Below are 27,626 nucleotides of genomic sequence, written 5' to 3'. Positions count from 1 at the left end.
GAGTGCCTTTATTGTCTAAGGAAACAGACTAGATGCTGTGGTCACTTCCAAGTTAAATCAAGGTGAAGGAAAGTGGATAGATATGCGGCAGTCAGATTTATAAATGATCCGAGTGGTGGGAGAGTGGGAGAACAGGGAGGGAGAATTGAATTTTTTAAATAACTATTTTAATTTAAGGGAAGTACAGATTCAGAAGAAGTGCGTGAATCACAGGATAACACAGTGTCACAAAATGAACACACCTGTGTGACCTCCACTCAGGTCAAGAAACAGAGAACGATCAGATTCTTGAAAGCCCTCTCCTGCATGTGGCCCCATCACTACCCCCTTCTGTTCCCCCTTCTCACATTGTAGAATAGGTTTGCCTGTTTTTACTTTATTTGAATGGAATCTTATAATACGTATTTCTTGTGTGTAGTTTCTTTACTCAACATTTTTGAGATTTATCCATGCTATTACAGGTAGTGGTAGTTCTTTTCATTGTGTGGTATTGTATCATGGCTGTACCACAAAGTTTTGTTTGCTTGGTTATTTAATCTGTTTGATGGACGGACAATCGCATTGTTTCTGCTTTGGGGCTTCTGAAGAATGCTGCTATGAATATTCCTGTATGTGTCTTTGGATACACATAAATATGAATTTCTCTTGCTTATGTTCTTGGTATAAGCAGTTTTTTGGGTTTGTGGGTCCCAGATATCTTCTCCCATGTGGATTCTTATCTTTTTACCCAGGGAGAGATTAATTTTTACTAGAAATCTGGAAAGGCCATGTGAATGAAAGAAAGGTTTGAGCAAAGACCTGAAGAGTGGTTGAGACTCAGGGAAGTGAAGATGGGTTGTAGTGGGGTCGCATGCCAATGTGAGGCATGACAAGTACTAGAAGAATACAGAATGCACCGGGGAGACACAGGGCTGTGTATTGGATGGATGCTCTGTTTACAGGGATGGTGAGAATGGAGTTGGAAAGGTAGGCTAGGGGCCAGTTCACGGCGGGGTTCAAATGCCTGACTGCGGCATTTTAATTTTTTCTCTATGCAGAGGAGAACTACCAAAGACTTTTAAGAGAAGTATCATTTGCTGCTTATGGAATATGACTGGTGTTAATGCCACTTTTCAAGTTCAAAATATCTACCATATAACTCTTATTTCCCATTTTGTAAATAGAAATCCAGTAACAATGTTAGAATAAGCATGATCAATAATCCTAGCGACGATGTAACTTATGAGAACACTCAGATCTCCAGAGCAATCTGGACAGCTCTGCAAACGCAGACCTCCAACTCTGCTAAGAACTTCATCACAAAAATGGCTAAGGAGGAGACTGCAGAGGCCCTGGCTGCAGGAGCTGACATTGGGGAGTTCTCTGTTGGGGTAAGTCTCTGTGCGTTGCGTGACGCTGCCTCCTTCTGTTATTTACAACAGAAGTTCGCCCCCAGGGCCTGCCGTGTCCTGTTCCTGATCAGGATTTGTGATTCTAGTTCTGAGTCTCAGAATTTATTTTTAAGTTGGAAGAATCTCTCTAAGAAGAAATAATTCTGCCACATTCCCTTTATTACTTTTAAACTTGGTAGGTTTCAAGATGTGCGTGATATGAGTTTATGTATATTTTAAGCACAAAGCCATTTATTTTGTATAGTTTTTAAAGAATAGACAATATTTGATTTATTTATGGAGCAGAAAACTGAGATTTAAGTCACTCAATGGGTTTGACGCTTCTGTGTTCTTGATGTGTTTTTAATGTTGATTCATTTATATACTATGTACTTTTGACTAAGTGTTTTGTAGTTTTAAAATTTCTTATAAAATGATGAATATACTTGATGTTTCAGTTAGAAAAAAGGCTCTCACTTGAAGTTAGCAAGACTTTAAAATGCAGAATGAAGGTATCATGAACAGTAGTTCGGCAATTGAACAATCACATAAAAGACTCGTTCAAGGAAATAAGCATTATTTGATAAGTGGGATGGTGGGGGAAAATGGGAGGGAGAGTAGAGAATGGAGACATCGTAATGTTAATTATTAAAATTAGTTACTACTTTCCACTAAAAGAGGATTTTATGATTTATTCATTATGATTATACGTTTTTCTGGTTTACTTAATAACAATTACTTTTCCTTAATAACAATTACTTTCCTAGGGCATGGATTTCAGTCTTTTTAAAGAGGTCTTTGAGTCTTCCAAAATGGATTTCATTTTGTCTCATGCCATGTACTGCAGGGATGTTCTGAAGCTGAAGAAGGGACAGAGGGCGGTGATCAGCAATGGAAGGGTGAGGATTTTGTCCTGAGACAAGCTTGCCTTCCAGTTAGATCAGTGAGCAGTCTGACAGCGTTCTCCTGGAGCTAGCACGCTCTTCAGACAGAGCCGCTCTGTCTCCAAAGGTGATTAGGGCTTCTGCAGTGCTGATGATCATTTCTACTCCCCTATTTCAAAGGAAGTTTACTCATTTGACATAAATGTCCTGTGTGAGACCTTCCTGTTGTTTAACTTTGTCCTGCCACTGCGTTAGGTGGTGAGAATGTGGTGGCTCTTGGAATGTGGATCAATAAGGCCTTTGATACATGAAGTGTTCATCCCCCGTGGCGACCGTGTTATAATTTGTGCAGTCTACATGAATTTAATGGGTTCAGACGTAGACTATTTCGTAAATATCTGCAGCCGCTGAAATGAGACTTGGTGGACACACCAAAGTTTAAACTCTTAGCGTTTAGAGTAAAATCTCTGATATCTATCCCTACGTCTCTATTTTGGCTTTATTATTTATATTCAGTGAGAATCAATGAAAACTGTGTTGCTATTTTGTTTACTTCAGAGTCTGCTTACTGTAAAAATATTATAAAGGATACAGGTCTACACTCTATGTCGTCAAGGAATTCATAACTAAATAAGTAACTATGAATTGATGTGGGTTTTATTTTTACTCTCTTCATTAATTTTATTTAGACATGAACAGGTTGAGTCTTTGAAGTGACTGGTTTATAAGATGGCCTGAGGACAGCAGAGGCTGTTCTGGCCTGCTGATCCAGCACTGACCACGCTCCTCTTCTTCGCAGATCATTGGGCCACTGGAGGATAGTGAGCTCTTTAATCAGGACGATTTCCACCTCCTAGAAAATATCATCTTAAAAACTTCGGGACAGAAAATCAAATCTCATATTCAACAGCTTCGGGTGGAAGAAGATGTGTAAGTTTTGCCACACAAGAAATTAATTATGTCAGAGTCCATGTCATAGGGGCTATATTAATTGGACTTTCCTCATGCAGCCTACTCCAAGATGTTTTATTTCCAGCTGTAAAATATAATAATGCTCTTCAAGTATTTGTTTATGCTTCTGTTGAAACAAGTTAATTTATTTTGTAGCCAACTATTTAAAGAACTTAATTAGTTCTCTCCATTTTTTTTTTTAACTTTTGATTGTGGAAAATTTCAAACATATGCAAAAGTAGAGGGGTGAGTTGGAATACTTAAGTAACCTCATTATCTCTTTAATTACCCTTCAGTTTTATTTTGTTTAGGGAAGGAAAGGCAAGTCAAATGCTTCTTTTCCTTTATTTACTAGTTTGGAATAGTGAGTTGTTTCCCTTGCATCTCCAAAGGTGATGATGAGTTAGTTAGCGTTGGTTTTTTATTTTTATTCTTTCAGTGTTATTATTAGCTAATGTATTTTAATAAGTTATTTCTCAATGGAAGAAAATAAATTATTTGGCTGGTCCATATACCTTCTGTGTAACTGGAGCCCATAGTCATATACACATGGTTTCTGCATTGACTATCAAATGAATGTGTGGTTGGACGATGTATTTTTGTGTTTAGGTTTTTAGGGAACCATCCATATCTTTTTCCACAGAGGTTGTACCATTTTACTTTCCCGCCAGTAGTGAGTAAGGGTCCTAATTTCTCCACACCCTTAACACTTGCCGTTTTCTGTTTTTGGAAAATACCCATTCTAATGGGTATGAAGTAGTTTCTCCTTGTGGTTTGATTTGTACTTCCCTAATGATTAGTGATGTTGAGCATCTTTTCATGAGCTTATTGATCATTTGTATATCTTTGGAAAAATATCCAAGTCCTTTGCTCATTTTGAATTGTTTGTTTATTTTTTTGCTGTTGAGTTGTAGGAGTTCCTTATATATTCTGGTTATCAATCCCTTACAGATATATGATATGCAGATATTTTCCCACTTTGTGGATTGCCTTTTCACTCTCTTGATACTGTCCTTTCATGCATAGTTGGAGGATATAAAATTTTAATGTTCTGAGTTTTTCCTTCACCTTTTTCGTATACCATCATGCTGCAGGGTTCAAGATGCAGGTCCTAGTGGAGTGTTGACTTTGATAGCTGCCGAAGTATTCCTTTTGCTAAGTCTTGTGTGATATGGAAAGGAATCTTTTTTGCTCTCAGCCAATACTAGGGCTACCAATACAGAGGTTCCCTCCTACCTCAGTGACTCTTGAGTGGTGCCCCTTGTTCCGGCCTATCAAACACTTCCCTGATGCAGGCCAGGAGGTCCTCCATGCCTTGAAGCCACCATGTCATGGGCATAGACTTGGTGTGGTGTGCCCTTGGATCACTCCTCTCTCTGGAGGCTTTGTGGGGAGCCCCTTGGAGTCTTTGTGGACTATACAATTGCCAGATTATGCACAAAAGACTTGCCCTTCAACAACCAGAGATGGCTCTGGGTCTGTCCTGGGTGAATTTAGGGAAATAAGGTAGTCATGGGGCTGTCAAAAGATTGATGGTAAAACTGTTAGGCTTCTTAGAGTTACCTTGCCTGCCTAGGGTTTTCATTAGTGCCAGCACGGCTCCACCTTGGGGAGGCCCCCCTGTGGCAGCCACAGCTTCGTTTCATGCCCCATACCTGCAGCCAGGAGGCCGTCCTCAGCTTTCTGCAGCTCAGCTGCAGGCTCTTGGATCCTGGTGCTTCAGGAGCCTGTAGGGAGTTCCTTGTTTGTCTCTTCTCCCCAGTCCACACGGCCAGGTTTTGTGGCAGTGTTGACACATCACAGGAAATGGCCTGTATCACATGTATTCAGAGTTAGTATTGAGAAGTACCAAAAGAGGCGATTTGATATAGTTGTTTCCTTCGGTGAGAAAAAGCATAGGCTTGATTCCAGGTCAAATAAGTCCACAAGTGCTCTTTGAGAATTCTTAGAATTTAGTCCTCGGTTCAACGGATTAGAGCATTTTTTTCAGTCTCATGATTTAGTTCAAGATCTTCTTCAGTTAGAAATCCACTTTAGAAGAGGTGGGGAAAGCAGAATTGCTTTCCTAAGTTGTTCACTGCAGTGTTGATTGTAACAGTGAAATAGGAGACAATCTAGATGTTCAACGTATATCCATAATATAATATTATGTAGTCGCTGCAAATATTGAAGGGCCCCATATTTATTAGCCAACAGAAAGATGTTTATAATATACTGTTAAATGAAAAATCAGGTTACCAAATAATATAATCCTACTTTTATATATATATATGTGTGTGTGTGTGTATATATTTAAAATATAGAAGAATCATGAACCAAAATGTTACCAGTGCTTATTTCTTAATAACGGTATTGGGTGTATCTCTGTTTTCTCTTTGAATTTTTTTTCCGGTGAGTTGTTACTCCAGTACTCATAAGAAGTAATAAAGTTCTTCAGAAGAGGATGAGGGAGAATGTAAATAGCACTCACCGACAGTGTGTGTGGGCCAGGCCCTGAGCCAGGTGCTTCCCCTGTTGAGCCAGTGCAGGATTTACAAGAGCCGCGCAAAGTAGGGGTGATCTCCGTTTCACATATGGAAAAGCCAGTACCTTCCCCAAGGTTATGAAACTAATCAGTTACAAAATCAGTACTTTTTCTCATGCCTATTAGTACAAAGTTCATGCTTTCTTTAAACCATCTTGTTCGGCGTTCAGTACTTAGGCTGATTACGTTATGTTCAGCAATTATTGGAAAAACCTTCAGTTAAAGAGATGCTAAATTTTCACCTTCGTCTTTCAGGGCAAGTGACTTGGTAATGAAGGTGGATGCTCTCCTGTCAGCTCAACCAAAAGGAGATGCAAGAATCGAGTACCAGTTTTTTGAAGACAGACACAGGTATAGAATTAACGTTGAATTTGTGCATATTCTTGGACATTAAACTCAAGGTTGGCTTTACCTTGGCTCCTTTATTTTTCCATATAAAATGTGTATATAAGTTCTTATAGGAATGAAAAATTTGTCTCATGTGCAGTTTTAGATATGTTCATATGTAAAATTCATATACTGATTTCAGTTGCATAAAAGTTGACATTTATTTCTAAATAAATCTGCACTAGTTCTGAATGCACCCTTTTAGAAAACAGCATTTAATGAAGCAAGTGAGTTGTAATTTTCTGCTAGTCAAGAATAAACGGAAGTTGTTAGAGCACTTGTCTCCTTCATCTTTTATTGAAAACTGCTTTGTTTTCAATAAAATAAAAGTAAGTTTAGCATTATGAGAAAGTCCTTGCCTTTTGTTTTCCAGTTTTTTATTTTGAAAATTTTCAAACCTAGAGAATAGTTGAAAGACTGTTTCACTGAGCACTCAAATATCTTTAAGCTAGCTTCACCAATTGGGAGTGCTATGCCACGTCTCTCTGTCGTCTGTGTGTGTATGAACGTGTGTGTGTCTGTAGTGTGTATGATGTATATCTATGTTTTGTACAAACGTACCCGCACTCACATTTTTTCTGAACCATTCGAAGGTCGTTGCAGACGTCGTTACACGTCATGCCTGAATCCTTCAGCATGTGTCTCCTGAGTACTGGGAGCTCCTCCGCAGTGCTGTGAGCATACCTCAGCAGTTTAACCTTGACACAGTAATATTAAGTAATGCACAATCCAGGTTCAAATCTCCCCCGTGCCCCAGTAATGGCCCTTTACAACTGTTTTGTTTTTGTTTTGGTTCCGATCACACATTGCAGTTAACTGTTGTGTCTTTTTAGCCACAGTTCCGTGCTTTTTGTTGTTGTTGTTGTTGTCTTTTATGACAGTGGCTTTTTTAAGAGTCCAGGCCAGTTGTCTTGTGGAATGTCCCACAGTCTGGATTGTTTCCTGATGGTTAGACTTAAGACTGACTTGTTTTTAGGAAGAAGCCTGCAGTTGATGGATGTGGCCCCGCCTTATGGGGCAGGAGTATATCCGGATTGCGCCCTGGAGTCACCAGGGCGGCTTTCGACAGGGAAGCCTGCACCCTGCTCCTCGGTCATTCTGATTCAAATGGTCTGTAAGGTTCGACTTTGGTTTAGCTGACCTGTGCTTTCTCACAGCCGGTCCTTGTGGGGATCAAATCCAGGCTGGAATGGAGACCCTCTTCTTTCTCCCTGGCTGCGTGTCCTAATTTCTTCTGTTGCCAGAGGGTGAAGACTTCTGTGGCTCCCTGCTAATACCCCTAGTTGGATTTTGCCCATTAGCACCCATCTTCTCATCACTCTGTGTACTTTCAGGAAGTAACTCATCATCTGGTTACTACTGCAGCAAACGTATTTCCTAACTGACCTGCCATGTTGTTTGCCTTTCATAGCCAGGGTAGTGAGTACTGAGCAAGAACTCTTCCCTTTTCAGAACATCATTTTCCCCAGGAGTTTTATGTAATTAAAATACCCTAATTACAAGTTCTATTGTGATACAAATTATACTTAGAGAAATTCTTCTCATTGGGGTTGTTAGTCAAATGGGTGTTTGTTATGTTTAAATCAGAAGTTTCTTATTTATGCAAGAAGCAAAACGGTCTGAATTATTGGTTATGTATACGCTTGCCCTAAAAATGTGGTCCATGGAACAGCAGCAGGGCATCATCTGGGAGCTTGTGGGAATGCTGGGTCTCTGGCCCCAGCCCAGACCTGCTGAGTCAGCGCCTGCATCGTTACGAGACGCCCCCAGGTGACTCCTGGGATTGGTGCAGCACTGTGTCCTTTGACATTTGCTCTGCTCGCTTCTCGGAAATGTGCCTGATCCCCAAATTTTGTTCCTATGTCTGTCGCTTTTGGCCTTATCCTGGTCTTTTCTCTGACAATACAGTGAGGATACGTAAACATGATGTTGTTCGTTTATATATATGTTCTCAATTTCCACACCAATACCACATAACGTGCGCGTGAAACGATGTTTCAGTCCGTCACGGACTGCATCTACAATGGTGGTCCCATAAGATTAGTGCCCTGGAGCCTTGGTGTGTGTAGCTATACCATCTAGGTTTGTGTAAGTGCCCTCCATGATGTTCGCACAATGACAAAATCGCCTGACAACGCATTTCTCTGAATGTATCCCCATTGTTAAGCAACACGTGACTGTATTGCTCTTTTTTTGGCTTTTGTCCTGCCCTCTTTTTTGTTATAAAGATATTGAGGTGGTTAAAAGACCTCACAGAGTTAGCTTCTGGGTATGCTTGTTCTGGATCACCTAGAACACTGGCTCAGAACATGAACGTGTCGTACAGGACTCTGTCCCAAACCTGCCAGGTTTACAGGTTTTGCCCTGGGCAGGCCTGATGAGATGCTCTTCTCTCTAGAGGACTGTTGGATCTCCTCTCCTTGTTCCCTTTGTGAGAGTTTGTATGATGCTATTCTCTTAGGAGCTTTTCCTTTTGGAATTCTAGAGTAGCACAGAGGTCCATGTTATCCAAGGACGGTAGCTCTCCTGCTTTGCCTTCTGCTTAGAGAGTTTGTTAAAATGCAGATTGCTTGGATGTACCGCACGGTTTCTGATTCAGTAGGTCTGCGGTGGGGCTTGCCAGCTTGTTTCCAACAAATTCCCAGGTGAAGCTGATACTGCTGGTCTGGAGCTATACTTTGAGAACAGCTGTATTAGAGTAAAAAAACTTTTGTTGTATTGGAATAATTATTGATGCCTGGAAATGTTAATATGAAAAATTGAAAGCATCTGCTGCATGCAGTCAGAGCTGTTCCAATGGTTATTTCTAAAGCAGTTAAGATTGGAAACAGCCTTTATCACCATTTAAATTATAGTTACCCAGTTTTATTAGTTATGTTCTATTTTGCACTTTTGTTTTCATCCCACTGGGTAAATGTTCTTGCATAAAAGTAGTGGTTAGCATTGAAATTCCATTAAAATATTGTTCAGAGCAAACAAGGATAAGCATTGATTTAAGCAATTAATATTTTTGGAAAATTGGGTGTATTTTTAAGTCCTTGCAAGTTTATTCCTTTTAAAAATGTATCAGAGGCTCCTGCTCTTCTTAAGTCACCTAAGTCAATGTGACTTCAGAAGGAGGCCATGCAACTGGAAGCTCACCTATGGGAAAATGCAGTTCTCCCCAGAAATCCTAGAGGTACAGACCGAAACCTGACTAGCTGTTGGTTTTCGCTTATTCAGAACAGGCGGAATACGTATAGCTTAATGCTGACAGGATGTGGTGAAGTTCGTTTCTTTGCCTGGTAAATTTGTTTAGTTCTTCAGGAAAAGTGACTGATAATATATATCAGCCACAAAAAATCAGTAATCTCCTATCTAGGACTTTGTTGACGCTAAAGAAATTTACAGGTCTGAAAAAAGCTGGCTGTGCAAGGTTATTTACAGGTTGAAAGCCATCGAAATGTCCAGCAATCAGAAATAGCTTAAGTAAACTGTGGCAAAGTCCCTTCATAAATAGAAGATTATTTCTTATTCAGGGTATTTGATATGTAACAATATGGAAAAATCTTTACGACAAGGTGATGGGAGAAGGAAGGAAATTGTTACAAAATTGCAAATATTCTGTAGATACAGCTGATCTTTAGATAGGCATTTAAGAAGGACTACATAAAAATATGCCACAAAGTGGTTGAGTTGGGATGGTGAGATTTTATGATTATTTTCTCCTTTTTCTCTCTTTTTCAAGTTTTCTATAATGTTCTAATGTTTATTTTATTATTTAAAAAAATCAGTGTGTTTCTTCTCTCTTCATAGCCTTGTTGCCAAGTAATAAAAATTGTCATAATTTTCTGTAACTGTCAAAAACAAATGTCAGAAGCTTTTTGCACTTTTTGGTTAAATGCAATTTCAAGCTAGTTTTCTTCTCTTAACACAAATCTTTCAATCCATTTTGAGTTAACCTGAGTCTTTAGAGGGTTTTGCAGACTTTGAGGAAGACGTGATCACAGTTGATCACCATGTAGCCTTGTTGTTCTAGATCTCAAATTTTTCCTGAAATGCTAAGAGGGCTGATAGGTTATGTTGGATCAAAAAAAACCCGAAAAACTGTTTCCTGTTTTCCTCCAGATTCATGTTTTATCTTTTTGATCTCTGCAGTGCAATTAAGCTGAGGCCGAAGGAAGGGGAGACGTACTTTGATGTCGTGGCTGTCATTGACCCCGTCACCAGGGAAGCACAGAGACTCGCCCCCTTGCTTTTGGTAGGGACGGCTGCAGGTGGTCGCAGGCCCTGTGACTCTGAGTGTCGTTGTTCTCTTCATCATCTTCAAAGGGCCCTGGAAATGCTGCAGGGCACCTTGGGCAGAGCAAAGGCCTTCCTAAAGATGGGTGGTGGCTCTGAAAACAACTTCAGAACCTTTGGTTGGTTATTTCATGTAATTAAGAAAAATAGTTATCGTCCTTATCAGAGCAAAATGTCTTTGAATTAAATTGATTTATGCCATATTTTAATTTATACTGGTGAGGAGGTAAAATGGTAAAAGAATTCTGCTTTATCATTTTCCTTTTTTCTAAGTAGCATTTTTTTGTAGTATGTCCTTTAACTATGTATAAGATATTACAATTTTAAGAAAATTTGTAAAAATTTAGAAGAGCTCTGCCAAAACACAGTTGCCTCAGCATTTTTTTTGAGTAGTGTTTGTTTAAGGGTAAAGTTTTATCAAAGTATAATTAACGAACCTTTTTTGTGGGTATATGTATATGTTTTCTTCTTACTCTAGTACGTAAGCTGCCCTGAGGAACCTTTAGAGTTTTCCTTGTGTAGACAGCTGTCCATTCTCCATCTGTTGCTTTCCTGGGAGCAGTGATTTGCAATAGCCCCCTTCTCAGGTGTTTGTCCAAGTGATATGGACTTGTGATTAGACTGTGCGCTAGAGTTGTGTTTTCCAGAAATTTTTCCAGTGCAGACGTTATGGCGTTTGTTATCTTAGCATCTTTTCTTGAGATATTAAGAAATGTTCTCTCTCTTAACTCAGGGTTAAGTGATAAATTTCTGAAGAGAAAATGTAAATATTTTGCCTCAAATATTAGTCACTTTCTCTATAGGAAAAATTTTATGTTTTGTCGTCTGGTTTGCTCTTTTAGGTTTTAACTCAGCTGATCAACATGAATCTAAGAGTATTTATGAACTGCCAATCTAAGCTTTCCGACATGCCTCTAAAAAGGTAAAACAAACTGTTTAAGAAGTCACCAATTGAAAAAATGATAAACCTGAAAGCTGATGTTGAGCGTTAAGGATCAAATGTGTTTACAGAGGGATGTCATGTCTGAAAAAATCATTTACTTGAATGTGCAGTTTTGCTAAGTTTCTGCTCTAATCAGAAGTTCTAAGAACTTAGTGTGGCCCGGGCGCGATTAGGTGGCATGAACTCAGGCTACTTGCTTTTGTGCTTGTCTGTCTTTTTGTTTTTTCTGGGCAGGATTATATTATTTTCTAGTTTTCAAACATTTGAATCAATGTAACTATTAATTTATCTAGTTCAAACGTGTTTTGGTACAGAAAGACACTTGTCTCTCCTTTTTCATCTTAGAAGAACAGTCATTTCTAGTGGACTATGTCATCAGAAGCCTGCTGAGGCTCATTTGCATGTTTCTTGAGAAGTTGAGCAGGCTTAGCTTTGGAGTGGTCATTTATGAAAAAGTTAGATAAAAAGCAGTTAATAGTAATAGTGTAGCACGTGTTGGGGCTATGAGAGGTTCCTCACTTGCAAATGTACTGTGTTCTGTGAACTGAAATAGTGTTTGAAAGTGACAGCTCTCACCATTGTCTTTGTATAGGAGAAAGGTTTCAATTATGACGTATAGTGGTTTCAGGGCTCGCTTGAGAACCCAGTCACCATTTAGGACTTTGTTTTTAAGAGAAAAACTAATTTTTCTCACCAAAGGGAGACACGCGGTCAGGAAATGCTCGCGACCGCAAGAGCAGCCACCCACAGCAGTACAGGAAAGAATGGCCTCCCCTCTCAATCCTGTCCCTCTTGCTCTTCTCTTGCATCTGCAACAACCACAGAAGGTATAATTAGATCAAGAGATGGTTTTGGAAACACTTTTCTCAGTCTGGAAGGCTACCCCTCCAAATCTAGGTTGTCTTAAGCCAGTTGTTTACCTGTGTGGATCACTGTAAACTCAAGGACTGTGGTTGCATTAAAAAAAACTAACATTTTCCTTTTCAATTTCAGCTTTTACCGTTATGTCTTGGAACCAGAGATTTCTTTCACTTCAGACAATAGCTTTGCCAAGGGTCCAATAGCAAAATTTTTGGATATGCCACAGTCTCCTCTGTTCACTCTGAATTTGAACACACCTGAGAGTTGGATGGTAGAGTCTGTCAGGACACCATATGATCTTGATAATATTTATTTAGAAGAGGTAAGAATATCATTGCTTCCAAGGATCAAATCGTGTGTAAAACCTGTTAAAGATGTAGTGGTGGTAGTCTGTGACTGAGCAGGCTGGATTGCAGTCTGGCTGTGCTTCTGAGACAGCAGTTCTCAGGTATAATTGTATTTTAAAAAAATAGCTTCATTGAGATCTAATTCACATACTATAATCATTGTTTTAAAGTATACAGTTCAGTAGTTTTAGTATATTCACAGAGTTGTGTAACCATCACCACTACCTAATTTTAGAATGTTTTCATCACCCCCGAAAGAAACTTCATACCCATTAGCAGTCACTCCCCATTCTCCTTGGCCCATGGCTACCACTAATCTATTTTCTGTCTCTATGGATTTGCCTATTCTGACATTTCATCTAAATAGAATCATGTATTTTTGTGATTAGCGTCTTTCACTTAAATTATTTTCAAAGTTCATCCATGTTGTAGCATATGTTAGTACTTCATTCCTTCTTAATGCCAGGTAATTTTCCATTGTGTGGCTATACCACCATTTATTTCTCCATTCATCAGTAGACATTTGGGTTGTTCCTACTTTTTGGCTGTTATGAATAATGCTGCTATGAGCATTCGTGTACAAGTTTTTGTGGAAATGCTTTTATTGCTCTTGGGTACATACTTGGGTGTAGAACTGCTGGATCGTATGGTAATTCTGTGTTTAACCTTTTGAGGTATTGCCAAGCTATTTTCCAAAGTGACCTCACCATTTTCCATTCCTGCCCTAATGACAAATGATGTTGAGCATTTTTTCATGTGTTTATCGGCCATTTGTATATCTTCTTTGGAGAGATGTTTGTTCAAATCCTTTGCCTATTTTTTAAAATTGGTTTGTCTTTTTTTGTTGAATTGGAAGAGCTCTTTATATATTCTGGATATTAGTCCCTTATCAGATATATGATTGGCAAATAGTTTCTTGCATTCCGTGAGCTGTCTTTTTACTTTCTGGATAATGTTGTTTGAAGCACAAAAGTTTCTAATCTTGATGAAGTCTAATTTACCTATTTTTTTCAGAGACAGCAGTTCTCAGGTTCTCAGGTTTGTTGCTTGTGCTTTTTGTGTTACATCTAAGAAACCATTGTTTAATCCCGGGTCACAAAGGTTTTACTCCAATGTTTTCTTCTAAGACTTTTCAAAATTTTAAACTCAGATTTAGGCCTTTGATTCATTTTGAGTTAATCTTTGTGTATGGTGTGAGGTGGGGTTTCAGCTTTATTCTTTGAGTGTGGGTATGTAGTTGTCCCAGCACCATTTGTTGAGAAGACTGTTCTTTCCCAGTTGAATGGTCTTGGTGCCCTTGTCGCTGTTCAGTTAAGCCTAAATGTGGGGGCCGTCCCCATGGCTGAGTGGTTAAGTTCGTGCGCTCCACTTCACCCTCCTGGGATTTTGCCAGTTTGGATCCTGGGCACCACTTAGCAGGCCATGCTGAGGCAGTGTCCCACATAGCACACCCAGAGGCACTCACAACTAGAATATACAACTATGCACTGGGGGGCTTTGGGGTGGAGAAGAAGCAGCAAAATAAAAAAAGAAGAACATTGGCAACAGGTGTTAGCTCAGGTGCCAATCTTTAAAAAAGACAAAAAACCCCAAAACCCTAAATGTGAAGGTTTAATTCTGGACTCTCAATTCTATTTCGTTGATCTATGTGTCTGTCCAGACCCACTGTCTTGTTTACTGTAACTTTGTAGTAAGTTTTGAAGTTGGTAAGTGAGTTTTCCAATTTTGTTCTTCTCTTTCAAGATAGTTTAGGCTATTCTGGATTCTTTGCAGTTTGGAATCAGCTTGTTAATATCTGCAGAAAAGGCTGTTGGGATTTTGCTAGGGATTGTATTAAATCCCTAGGTCAATTTGGAGAGTGTTACCATCTTAGTGGTATTAAGTGTTCTGATCCACTAATATGGGATGTCTTTCCATTTATTTATGTCTTGTCTTTCTTTCAAAAGCGTTTTGTAGTTCTTAGTATACAAGCCTGTATAAGATCACATCATCTACAAATAGAGGTAGCTTTACTTCTTTTTTTACAGTCGGGATGCCTTTTGTTTAATTTTCTTGCCTAATTGGGAAATTTTAAAATTAGTAATTCACTCTCTTGTTATAGATCTATTTCAATTTTCTCTCTCATCTCAAGTCAGTTTCTGGAGTTTGTGTCTCTTAGGAATTATCCCTTCTATCTAGCTTCTCCGCCTTGTTGGTATACAGTTATTCATGGCGTTTTCTTAGAGTCTTTTATACTTAAGTTTAGTGGTGATGTCTCCTTTTCCTTGTTGATTTCAGTAAGTTGGCTCTTCTCTCTTTTTTTCCTCATCAGTCTAACTGAAAGTTTGTCAGTTTGTTGATATTTTCGAAGAACCAGCTTTTGGTTTCATTGCTTTTGCTCTATTGTTTTTCTGTTCTCGATTTCATTTATTTCCATATAATTGTGTTTTGAGTCTCTAAGGTCCTTTTCCCCTAATCTGTCTTCCAAGATGGAGAGCTCATAAGTGTAATTTCACTCATCCCTCTCCTTAGTCCTCACTCTCTGTGCCTAGCTCAGAGTGTGTTAACAGAGGAAGTAAAAGACATTGTCTTGGGGCCGGCCCGGTGGCGCAGTGGGTAAGTGCGCACGTTCTGCTTCGGTGGCCCTGGGTTCGCCGGTTCGGATCCCGGGTGTGGACATGGCACCACTTGGCACGTCATGCTATGGTAGGCGTTCCACATATAAAATAGAGGAAGATGGGCACAGATGTTAGCTCAGGGCCAGGCTTATCAGCAAAAAGAGGAAGATTGGCAGCAGATGTTAGCTTGGGGCTAATCTTCCCCCCCAAAAAAATAAATAAAAAAAGACATTGTCTTTACTTTCAAGGAGTTTATAATGTCTCAGAGCCTCCTTCCTTTTTAAGACATTTGTCTCTCTATCTGCCCCAAATATTTCCTGCTTCAATTGAAGCCTGTTTCCTGGTTCTGTCTTCTTGGGAAGTGGGAGACAGGAATCTTGACGATAGTTACCAAAGGACTTCTCAGCCTTTTTTTCATTAGGTGAAATAGTTTCTTTAAGAATAATCCCTTAGGTGCTAAGTTAGGGGCAGGGGGAGAGAGAGAGTACATACACTTGCCTTGCTCCCACCCTAGTCCTATCCATCATACTTTTAATAAGTAGGAAATACAGTCTGTGCCCTTGAGGAACCAGCTTTTGTTGAAGGGATTGTAAAATGGCCCTGAAAAGCACTAAAGAACAGTTCAAGGAAGTATAGAATCGAATGCAAACCAGGTTTCTTCCATATCTTCAGAGTTTTTGCTGCTCTTTCTTAGGCTTCCTCCAGTTTGTCTGCACTCCACTGAAAATACAGAGCCCAGGACTTTGTGGGCATATGGAGGTTTACTTCTAAGCTCTTATTATTGGACTTTCAGAATTTAGTGTTGCAGTAACATGTTCAGCTTCAAATAGTACATTATTAGCAGTAGATAGGGTTCCAAACCAAGTCTGAACAAGCCTGGGATAGAAACTCTTTAAGTAGCTGAAGCCAAGCTGTCCTGAGACCCTATGGTTCTACCGTCTTTTCTGCAAGGAATTAGCAATAGTTTAGGCAGTTGGTGCAGAACATGAATGGTTTATGCCATTATGTAGCCGTTACATTTTGGGGATTTGCGTTTAGAATGGCAATATTTTCAGCTATATTCCAAGGCCAAGATGAATTTGCATTTTTTTCTCTGATGTTTTTCTGCTCTTTCTCATTGTTTCTCTCTATTTCTCATATAAGTTAATCCTTGTGGGGTTGTCTTTATCTGTCTTCTCCACTATTTAGCTTTTAGATCCATACATTCTTTCAGCAGTTTATTGGGTGTGCTTTTCCCCGTATCACCTTCCCGGATCGGAGTCTTATCTTCTTGTCTGTACTTTTGGAATAACCTCCTTATTGTTTTTTCTGTGTCCTTTTTCCTGACTCTCTTTCCAACCCACCTGAGTTTTTAAAATTATATGCAATTGTTAACCGCCAGCACAATCAAGATGTAGAGCATTTCCATCACTCCAGAAAGTTCTCTCATTCCTCTTTGCAGGCAGTGCCCCCTGCCCCAGCCCAGCGCAGTGGCTGGTCTGTTTTCTGTCACTATAGTTTTGCCTTTTCTTGAATATCTTATAAATGTGATCATACAGTATGTAGCCCTTTATGTCTGGCTTCCTTCACTTTGTGTAATGCATTTGCAATTCATCCATGTTGTTGCATATATCGTAGTTGGTTTCTTTTTGTTGCTGCGTAGTCTTCAAGTGATTTGATTTTGAAATTGCAGGTGGACAGCGTGGTGGCTGCTGAATATGAGCTGGAGTACCTCTTACTGGAAGGTCACTGCTATGACATCACCACAGGCCAGCCCCCGAGAGGACTGCAGTTCACTCTGGGAACTTCAGCCAGCCCAGTCATCGTGGACACCATCGTGATGGCCAATCTGGTAAATCACCAGTCCATCAGGAGGGGATACTGAGTCACATTCATTTGGGCACTATTATTTATGATGGGCAATTAGCGTTCTGAACATGAGATTAAAATTCATGGCTGACTGAATTTGGTCAATATAAAAATTAGTTAAACTCGTAGACTGGAATTACGTGTCAGAAGACAACATGCTACAATATTCTGCTCTGCCCAGATGGGCCCCTGGAAATGCGTTGCTTATGAGCTGACAGCGTTTTTCTCTCGTGTGGAGTTTGCAGCTAGCTGTTGGCACGTCGCATGTTGATGCTTCCCTGAAGTGCGGCTAGAGGCAGGCTTCTCGGCCTGAGTGGCCTGTATTCGCTGGTGGTTCTAATGTGTAGATTTTTTTTTTAAGAATTGCACTGATTTGTTAACTATCTAATTTAGAATGCAGGTAAATTATCTAATTTCTAATTTAGAAAAAGAAATAACTGTCCCTCAGAAACAACATTTGATATTTCAGAGAGAACTGAAATTTGTCTTTTCTTCTTGTCCCAGGGCTACTTCCAGTTAAAAGCCAACCCGGGCGCTTGGATCCTCAGGCTAAGGAAGGGGCGCTCGGAGGATATCTATAGGGTCTACAGGTAGGCTTCAGTGGTGCAGAGGCGTTTTTCAGAACATTTTGCAATGAGAATCAGCTCGAATTGAATACTACACCGGCAGTTAGCCAGGCAAAAAGAATTTAATTTAGACTTGTATGTGTGATGAAACAATGCTTTTCCAGGAAATTAAATATAGAAGAATTGTCAAGGTATAGTTGGATAATAAGTGGTATAAATACTAATAAGTGTAGTCAAATTTCACTCTTCAGTCATTCCTTTGTGCTAATGGTATCCCAGAATCAAATCATTCTGTCACTGTGATGAAAACCTAGGCAGGTGAGAAATTGAGTCATTTCAAGAAAGGAGAAAAGACATGAAGAGCAGTCAGGCTTTTCTACCCAGATAGTCTGCTGGCCGCTGAGTGAGTTGCAGAGTCACAGTGCATGTCAGCTTTGGCCTTGGACCCTTGGTGCTGGCACTGGTCTTTTCTGTCTGAGGTCGTATGGAAATAGTCCCAGAGCGTTCCGTCAGCAGCCAGGGTTTTGCTTTAAGGTTTGCTGCAACTGACTATTAGTTTAAGAAAATTAGACTGCCTTTTAAAAAACTGTGTTCTAAATTCTGCTTAACACAATTTAAATTAGTTTTAAGCTATGTGAAAAGACTTTATGTCCATGTATTTAGGGAATGATTTCCATTAGCGTTTATTGAAATCATCCTCCTGCTGTGTCCTCATCTGAGCTCCATGGCGTCCTACCTGACACGTGGAAAGCAATGTGGATTTCTGCATATTTCTTACCTAGGAAATAGAAGACTTTTGTATTCTAATAACATCTTCATTATAAGTAGTAGATTTCCCTCCCAATAATATTTTTGCCAAATATGGTTTTACCAAATTTTAGTCTGTCATAAAAAGTTTATCTGTTGTCCTTCTAAACCCTGTCTCTTTTGCGTGCCCTTTCTTGGCCACTCTTTCCCCCGACCCGTCTCCTTCTGGAATCTGGGCCCTCTTCCTTCCGTGCTTCCCATTGGGCATTCCCAGTGTCTAGTGTCTCCTGCCCCCATCAGAATCTTACCTTTACCTGAGAACTCTGCTGGATGGCAGTGATTCCAGGGAATTCCTGTTTTATCTTGGCTTTCGCAGTTAACACCTTGAAAATTGATGACTGGAAATTTTCGGCATTATGGCTGGTTAGTAGGGAAATGTTATTTAAAATTCTTCCTCTTCCGCCCCGTCCGCCTGCAGATAGAGTTTGTTGTAGTTCTTCCTGTGGAGTGCGGGCACCAGGCTGAACACGGGGCCTAGGCTTGGCGGGTTGTGTGCCTCCTGATGAAGGGGAGGGGAGATGCCTTTCCAAAGCTGCAGCGGGGCCATGTGTTGCTGCTTGCCCGTTAACGAGTAGAGGCGATGGGTCTGGTGACTGGTCAGCGTGGCCCGTGCCCCCAGGCACTCTTTTATTGAAAGCACTGTACTTGGCTCAGACCTTGTGCATACAGACGGTGGTTAAGATCTCATCACAAGCTTGCCAGCACTGGGAGCTTCTCTATGCAAGGTAATTTGAGGGGGACTCAGGAACGGAGTTTGGGCTGTGACTGAGTGGTTTGCTCACTGTGAAGGATAGATTTCGACAAGCGTTGCTGTGGACCTTAAAGGGCTTCCTGCAGGTTGTGAGAAAATACTTTGTTCTGAGAACTTCTTTATGATAAAGATGATGGACTAATATGGGGGATTGATGTCGGACCATTTACTGTGTTTTGAAGGTTGTGATTTGTAATCTCTATCTTACGTTCTCCTGTCTTTTCTAAGCCACGACGGTACAGATTCTCCGCCTGATGCCGATGAAGTTGTTGTTGTCCTCAACAACTTCAGGAGCAAAATTATTAAAGTGAAGGTGAGCAGTATGTTAAGGCAGGCACTCTATTATAGTTGGTGAAAGCAGCAGTAATCTGGTACTCAGTAACTGTTATGTAAAAATAGGTATCTGGAAACCAGCCCCAAACTCTGAGGGGGCGTGAATGTGTTAACTCCAGTAATGATGCTATTATTATGGTAATAATGTCTCAGTATGTGCCTTTACCAGATCGTCATGTTGCACACCTTAAATTTACAGTGTTATTTGTCGCTTATATTTCAGTAAATCTGAGGGGGAAAAAGGAAACCCGCCCCAGACTTTAGTTCACCTTTGGAATTTTCGGTAGTGTTACAGGAATGCTACTTCAAATGCAGCACGTCTTTTGTAAATGAGTGTGTGGCTTTCCTCAACTGAGAGGCTGCACCTTTTGGGTAATCTCAGTGAGCAATGCAAGTCTCATCTGACATAAAATGTTTTCATGGATACTGTGTGGCTTACATAGCTATAATTCACATTATTAGTGATGATGTTATTCTCAGAAAATTGGGGAGAATGCCAGTGAAAATTTCAACAGTAATATATGGCAGCTTCATTTAATTTCTTCTCACTTCTACTTTGTATTCTCAGAATTTTGAGGTTCTTAGTGCCTTAAGTTCAAGTAAAAGGTGTTAGAGGATAAATAATGATTGCACACAGTAAAATTTAAAGCAGGCCACACACACATGATTGAGCAGAAACATGGTCCCAGTGCTGGAGGGCCAGTTCAGCCTGTCCTTGTGTGAGTAAATCCCGAGAGAAGGCTGGGGCGGGAAATGGCTGCTGACAGTCAGAACTCGTGCAGCCGTGCTCTTCCCTAGAACGTGCGGAGAGCTTGGAGCATTGTGTTTCTGTTTTTACTCAGGCTGTATTTCCTGCACAGTTGAATCTGAGTTTCTTTGCCTGTTTTTCAAGCTGGAAACACTTATTGTCTAATTAAAAGAGGTTGCTGTCTCCTCACTTAAGGTTTTAACATGAGACGTGACAATACTTCTGTTGAATTCGTCTAGACTCGGGGTGGGTTGTACCTGCTTGTGGGAGAATTAATTCCCTAATGTTGACAATACTCTCAGTGTACACCCAGTGAAAATCAGTTTAATGCCTGTTAAACCCAATAGGATGAATGAGTCATCACCTATGATTGCAGGTTCAGAAGAAGGCAGACATGGTGAATGAAGACCTGCTGAGTGATGGAACCAATGAGAACGAATCTGGATTTTGGGACTCCTTCAAATGGTAAATTGGCATCATAGGAAAAGTAATAGTTTAAAGGAAAAACTGAGATGAAAGCACCATCCCTCCCTTTTTTGAGTAGAATAATGCTGTCTGTGCCTTTCAGATTCAGCTCTTTACAGCTAAATCAGGCACTTATATTTAGAGTAGATGAGTACTTGCCTCTTGACTGAAAGAGGTTAATGTCCTCTCATGGTGAAGTGACTTCTGTTCCATGCTTCTTGACTCTTGTTGGGTTGTGCCTGCTTTTTGGAGAGTTGATTGATAATTGCTCAGTTTACTTCCCATTGTATGGACTGCATTCTGTGGAAGAGCCTGTGTTCAGTCTGTTCCTGAAGCTACACGATGCATTGTAGGCAGCATCCTCCTCATTATCTATCCTGTGGGGTGGTTTTGCTGGCCTCGTGCTGTCTCCCTCATGTCTACTCCCTCTGCATTGCCCTCCAGAGAAGGAACAGGAATCTGTACCAGCATTTCAAGTATTCTTGTTTTTACCCTTATCATTATAGGGGCTTTACGGGAGGACAGAAGACTGAAGAAGTGAAACAAGATAAAGATGACATAATTAATATTTTCTCCGTTGCATCTGGTCACCTCTATGAGAGATTTCTTCGGTTAGTCATGTTGATCATTTTAGTATATGTGAATGAATTTATCACATTATTATTTAGAGAGGAAAAGTTTTATGGGATTCTGTACGTTGTACTTCTGTGTATTTGAAGCAGTTCTGAAGATTGTGAATAGATTATTCTATATAATTGTATTTGTTTTGATCTGGTTAACCTCAGGAAGTCGAGCTATGTAGTAAATGCATCTTATAGATACTATAAGGCTATAAACCTTTAATATCACTGTGCACACATTATAATAATGGTGTATAATTGGCTATCAAGCATTGTTTAAATCAGAAATTAGGAAGTTAAAATAGAGAATAGAAGTGGAACAGAGCCATGGACCTGCCTTCTAGAAATCTATAGGATTTTAGAGCTAGGAGGGATCTTAGTTCTCACAAAAGAACACCTGTGTTGCATAGACAGCCTGAGACTCAGAGGTGAGGGACACACCTGAGGTCACCCGGCCAGGGCCAGGAGGGGCCACAGGCTTGGGCTGGTTGACACAGTGGTCACCATGGGCAGGGCCTCAGGAATGCCTTGTGGCCAGAGATCAGGAAGGCCATGACGATGCGCCTCTGCCTGAGAGTGACTTTGCTAACGCCCGAGTTCTTTTTACTTCCAACTATCCACTACAAGTCTAGTCAACCATGCATAACGACGTTTCCGTAGCTGCTGTGCCACATGGATGACGGAGGTCCCGTAAGACTAGTACTGTGCAGCCTGGGTGTGTATAGGCTAGACCGTCTTGGTCTGTGTGAGTGCACGCTGTGCTGTTCCCACAACAACAGAATCACCTAATGACGCGTTTCTCAGAACGCGTCTCCGGCGTTGAGCATTGTGTGACTGTATAGCAAATAATCCAAACATCATTTTACTCCTGTTTAGCCCTCCTGTTCCTTGGAAGCAGTATCGCACCTAAAATAGCGTCAGGTGTTAGTAATAACTGAATTTAATTAAGTTCCTTGACTCAAAATTTGTTTTTGTTTGTTTTCAGTGTAGGAAATCCTGTAGGCAGCTGTAGCCGTTTGCCCCCCTTAGCCTCTCCCTGCTCTCCTCCTGGCAGGGCCTCGGGTCCAGGCTGTGGGAGGCGGTGCAGGCACACACAGCTGCTGTGGCTTTACAAGTTTTCTTTTTAGAGTGATGTAGTCAGTCAACCATAACCTCTCCTATTCATTTGTACCCTAATTAATATATCAGTTCGTGAAGCAGTTTATTTAAATATGTTATATGATTAAAACGTTTGCCTTTATCAGTTAGGTGCATGTTTATAGGTGAGAAACCATCCTTCTTTCCCGTTCAGTGATCACTTTATGGGAAGGAATAAGTGAATTTTCCGTCACTAAACGTCTCTCTTTGTCTAATTGAGCCACCAGTTAGCTCTGCCCTGAAGAACGTTTCATGGTCTCATGATTGACTTGACTTGATTTTCCTGAGCTTAAAAGGCATTGGAAGATGATGATTATTTGCTTTTGTTTGGCAGCATAATGATGCTCTCAGTACTGAAGAACACCAAGACGCCTGTGAAATTCTGGTTCTTGAAGAATTATTTGTCCCCCACATTTAAGGTTTGTTCCTCAGGGAAAAGGAAGACCTCTTACCAAGGAGATATGTGCAGTATAGTATGCTTTCTACTACCTCTATTTTATCTGTATAATTTTTAAATTTTCCTTTTATTAGTTTGTCCTAATTCAGTTGCATATTTCTGTGTTGATCATTCTTTCACACTGGCCTGTTTTGGGGGCAACAGTTGTTCTGAAACCAAACACAAAACCGTGGCCTTTTGGAAGCTTGGGTGACATGGGAGGAGAGTGTGTGTCTTGTTCTGATGAAATGCTGTTCTCTTCGTCCGAGCGTGCGTGTCCTAGTGTAGTGTAGAGCACAGTTCCAGTGGGGAGGAGGCTTAGTTCTGTCCCGACAGCTGCCCGTAATCCAAGGAAGGAAGGCTTCATCTGCAAAACGCACAACACGCTTGACGGTGTTCTCCTTTATTTGTGTCAGTATTTGACATCTAAATCGATTTATTTGCATCATTTTTGCTGTTGTTCTGTAGAATTTACTAAACAACTTTCGATGTATTCAGTGATATCTCCCTTGGATAAGAAATTCGCTCCTGGTCCCCTGAAGGCATCTGTATTTCAAATCTGAAAGACTTATTGGCAACAAATTTGTTCAGAGTATTTGGATTTGCACTGTCATTCCCTGGGTGAGACCTAGCCGTGACAAAGGCTTAAAATCAAGCTCAGGGGCCAGCCCTGTGGCCAAGTGGTTAGATTCATGCACTCTGCTTTGGCAGCCCAGGATTTCCCCGGTTTGGATCCCAGGCACAGACATGGCACTGCTCATCAGGCCATGCTGAGGTGGCGTCCCACATAGCACAACCTGAAGGACCTACAACTAGCATATACAGCTATGTACGGGGGCTTTGGGGAGAAGAAGAAGGAAAAAAAAAAGATTGGCAACAGATGTTAGCTCAGGGCCAATCTTTAAAAAAACCTCAAGCTCAAAAAATGTTTTACTGATATCACATTTAGAAAAATAAAGTTCATTTCCTTAAACAGATACACACACGAACACACAAATGTAAGTTAGTTATCTAAAAGCCTTCAGTTAAAGATTTCTGTCATTTCATGCGGTGATCAGAAGTCATAAGAAGTGGGGACAGGACAGAAGTTGGCACGCGTTCTTTTACGTAGTCACACGTGCGTCAGTGCCGTGCTTCCTTACAGACCCTATCACAGCCAGTGTGCTTTACTTGTGCCATAGTCACGACAGTCGACATACATTATGAAGTTGGTTTCTTTAATCAAAATAAATGATTGATTGTTGTTCCCTGTGTCTAAAAATAGGAGTTTATACCTTACATGGCAAACGAGTACAATTTCCAGTATGAGCTTGTTCAGTACAAATGGCCCCGGTGGCTCCATCAGCAGACTGAGAAGCAGCGCATCATCTGGGGTTACAAGATCCTCTTCCTGGACGTGCTCTTCCCGCTGGTTGTCGACAAGTTCCTGTTTGTGGATGCTGATCAGGTGAGCTCCTAAAGGCCAGATTTAAACAGTTTGTCTTAAAGACGTTAGACTTGCTTTTCCTTTGTAAATGATTTTGTTTTTTTCAGTTATGGAAAAATACTTGCTTATTTTACGTTATTTAGAAAATGTGGAAAGGCATCACCCAGATGTGATCACGTTTAGAATTTGCATTTGATGTATTTCATTTTCATATTTTTTTCTATGCCTTTTTTACATAGTTGTGATTACAGCATCTATGCGGTTTTTTATCTTATTTAATTCATTTAATGTACAAACTAAACATTGGAAAACTGAGGTTGAACAGTGCTTGCCATCCTCTCCAATTATTTGTCCAAAAGCTAGGAGTTACTAACATGGATGAGAGAGAGGGAGCTTAAGTAGATAGATCCCCAACTTTGCTAATATGGAACTCTTCAGATATTCTTCCTCCCGTCAGGATGTGACTTAATTAAAGGGAACATACTGTGATTTTAGAGCGTACTAACTCAAAAAGTGTAAATACACTTCTACCCTACAGCCTTGCCCTTGACCCTGAGCTCCCTGAAACCTGAGTTAATCGTCTGAGTGGGAGTGATGGAATGTGTGCAAAAGTCATTCAGACAAAGGCTTCCTCCCCCTCTTTGGGCCTCCCTGCCTCATCTGGCTCGCTTAGGTGACAGCTGGCTCAAGCTGAAGCCTGCTTTCCTGATTCTACCACAACCACACTTAATCCTTGTGCCGGGCATCCTTCCACGTCCATCCATATATTAATTCACATAATCCTCCCAACAACCCTGAGATAGATACTAGCATCATCTCCGTTTTACAGATGTGAAAACTGAGTCGCAGAGAGGCTAAGCAATGTAAATTTGCCTTATTTTCCTCTTTAAATACTTAGAATACTATGTGCCAAGGGCCAGGCTAAGTGTCTTACTTGTTAGTGAGGGCAGTCATCTAATGAGTGGGGAATCCAGGCTCGGACTCAGTCTGCTGCTAGAGCCTCCGTGAGGCCTAGTGTGGCACTCTATTTAAAGGATGCTCCGTCTGCATGGTTGTTCACACAGTGACTTGTGGTCTTCTCTCCTCCAGATTGTACGAACAGATCTGAAAGAGTTAAGAGATTTCAATTTGGACGGTGCCCCTTATGGTTATACTCCTTTCTGTGATAGCCGACGAGAAATGGATGGCTACAGGTTCTGGAAATCAGGATACTGGGCCAGTCATTTAGCTGGGCGAAAGTATCATATCAGGTATCAAAAAAGGGACACTCCTAATGCTGCTATTTGGTTTTGTTTTCATTAAAATTAATTTTGTGTATTTAAAATTGTGAATAAGTAATACATTAATATGGTTCAAAAATAAAAATTATAAGAAATACACAGTGAAAAAAAAATCTTCCCAATCTTGTCTCTCTTCTCCCCAGTTCCCACTCCCACTACAGATAACATCCTCTGTTAATTTACTGTATGTCCTTCCAGAGTTTAATTCTTACATAAACAACTATGACTTCTTTTTTATACAAAATATACTGTGCTATTTACAGTTTTGTGCCTTGGTTTTTTTACTTAATGTCGCTAGTAGATCTTATCAATATGTAGAGAGAGCTTATTTTTTTTATGTCTCCATATTATTCCAATATATGTGTTATTTATGGTCTTTTGCTATGACATTAAATGTTGCAGTGAATGATTATTTTGTATATTTCAAGTATATGTGTAGAATGAATTCCTAGAAGTAGAACTCCTAGGTTAAACAGTATATGCGTTTGTTGCTTTTCTGGTGAACACTATTATCTTCTCCAGGCAAAGTGTGGTTTGGCAGATGTGGAGGGTGGGGGGCTGTAGAAAGCAGCACCAGCAGAGGTAAACGTTGGGCTACGGTGATGGCAGTATTACACTCTGTTCTTGGTCCAAAACAACTCTTAACGCTGTGGGATTGTTTTTCCCTGCAGCATTTAAGACATCATCAAGATGTCTTTGACTAATAGTTATTTATCAGTTACTATAGATTTTATCACCTAATCTGTTGACATTTGTTAGAAATCTTCTTTTGTCAGAGAGTATTTCCTTTGGAAGGCAATTAAAGAAGGAAGAGTGACAAAGTGAGCTTGTGGTGGCAGAATCTGGGTTTTAAAATAATTTCCTTAGCCATCTTTGAATTAGCACATACTGACCCTGAGCTCCACCATAAGGCCTCAACTTTTCAAAGAGCATCCAGAATGTTTGCCTAGTGACCTGTTCCCTTATTCATTGGGGTCGCTTTTTCTGCCGTAATCCCTGGTTATAACAAATGGATCTCCTCTCTCCAGTGCGTTGTATGTCGTGGATCTGAAGAAGTTTAGGAAAATAGCTGCTGGTGACAGACTCAGAGGACAGTATCAAGGTCTGAGTCAGGATCCTAACAGCCTTTCAAATCTTGATCAAGTAAGTTTGGTTAACACTTTCAGGGATGGGTATACAATGTTGTTAGAAAGCGAAGTAGTATTTAGCTCTCAGTTCTCTCCTTTGTTGGTTGGGACAGTGTCTTGTTCATGGAAAGGAATTTTGCGTATGTGTGTATATGATATTTTTCTCTCAAGAGAAGACTTAGTAGTGAAAAGCCTTGTAGGTCTGATGTTCATTTGAGGAGGGAGATGAAGGGAGGATGCTGCCTATTTGAATCTTTACTGTATCTTCTAATTTGGTACCCAAGCTAATCTGATAAATTTGTTTCTTTGCCTGCTAGGGTCAGTTTGTTTCTCTTCTTTAGGAACTAACTCAGGACTCACAGTAGAGAATATAGTATCACAATTGCCCTTTTTCCTATGGGAAACCATGGTGTTTTTAAAGAAGTTTAGCTGAATAACGGTTTATTAATGCTAAACATTTTTCAGGGGTAAGATTGTAGTTTAAGTGTTTTAGATACATAGATTCACGTATTTTGTTTGGCTTAAGTCTACCTTAAACATTTTAAAACGTTTATTGTGATATATAGCACCTGTAAAGAGAAATGTACAACATAAAAATATACAAATATGTATATATTCATATGCATCGATGAATTCCACAAAGCCAGTGCCCATTTACCACCACCCAGTTCAAGAACTAGAACATAACTAGCATCCCAGCAGCCGCCCTTCATCTCCAACAGAAGTACCTGACTTTCATGGTAATCACCCCCTTGCTTTTCTTTGTAGAATTACTAATTAACCATGTATCCTTAAACACTATAGTTTAGTTTTGCCTGTTTTTTTCTCCCTATCTCAGTGGGATCATAAAGATGCACTCTTTTGAGTCTAACTTCTTTTGCTCAATCTTGTTTGCGAGGTTCATCCGCGTTGTGTGTGGTGGTCCTACATTCCGTTG

At 40.3% G+C, this 27,626-nt stretch overlaps 1 protein-coding gene across 2 annotated transcripts in view; it reads left to right on the top strand.

Annotated features, from left to right (window-relative positions):
* UGGT1 (UDP-glucose glycoprotein glucosyltransferase 1) overlaps positions 1–27,626 on the top strand; it is a 114,542-nt gene that overhangs the window by 69,603 nt on the left and 17,313 nt on the right. For both annotated transcript variants that reach the window (XM_014857607.3, XM_014857606.3), the window contains 16 exons: positions 1,164–1,370; positions 2,138–2,269; positions 3,054–3,184; positions 5,985–6,080; positions 10,254–10,356; positions 11,240–11,319; positions 12,334–12,523; positions 16,818–16,976; positions 17,498–17,583; positions 19,346–19,430; positions 20,575–20,663; positions 21,170–21,274; positions 22,755–22,839; positions 24,121–24,303; positions 25,372–25,532; positions 26,591–26,705. In XM_014857607.3, coding sequence (XP_014713093.1) covers positions 1,164–1,370; positions 2,138–2,269; positions 3,054–3,184; positions 5,985–6,080; positions 10,254–10,356; positions 11,240–11,319; positions 12,334–12,523; positions 16,818–16,976; positions 17,498–17,583; positions 19,346–19,430; positions 20,575–20,663; positions 21,170–21,274; positions 22,755–22,839; positions 24,121–24,303; positions 25,372–25,532; positions 26,591–26,705 — 2,007 coding nt within the window. The remainder of the gene's footprint in view (positions 1–1,163; positions 1,371–2,137; positions 2,270–3,053; positions 3,185–5,984; positions 6,081–10,253; positions 10,357–11,239; positions 11,320–12,333; positions 12,524–16,817; positions 16,977–17,497; positions 17,584–19,345; positions 19,431–20,574; positions 20,664–21,169; positions 21,275–22,754; positions 22,840–24,120; positions 24,304–25,371; positions 25,533–26,590; positions 26,706–27,626) is intronic.

Source organism: Equus asinus, chromosome 4 (assembly GCF_041296235.1).
Source record: "Equus asinus isolate D_3611 breed Donkey chromosome 4, EquAss-T2T_v2, whole genome shotgun sequence".
Lineage (NCBI taxonomy): Eukaryota > Metazoa > Chordata > Mammalia > Perissodactyla > Equidae > Equus > Equus asinus.
Note: the sequence above shows the minus strand (reverse complement) of the source record. Positions and strands in the feature narration are given on the sequence as shown.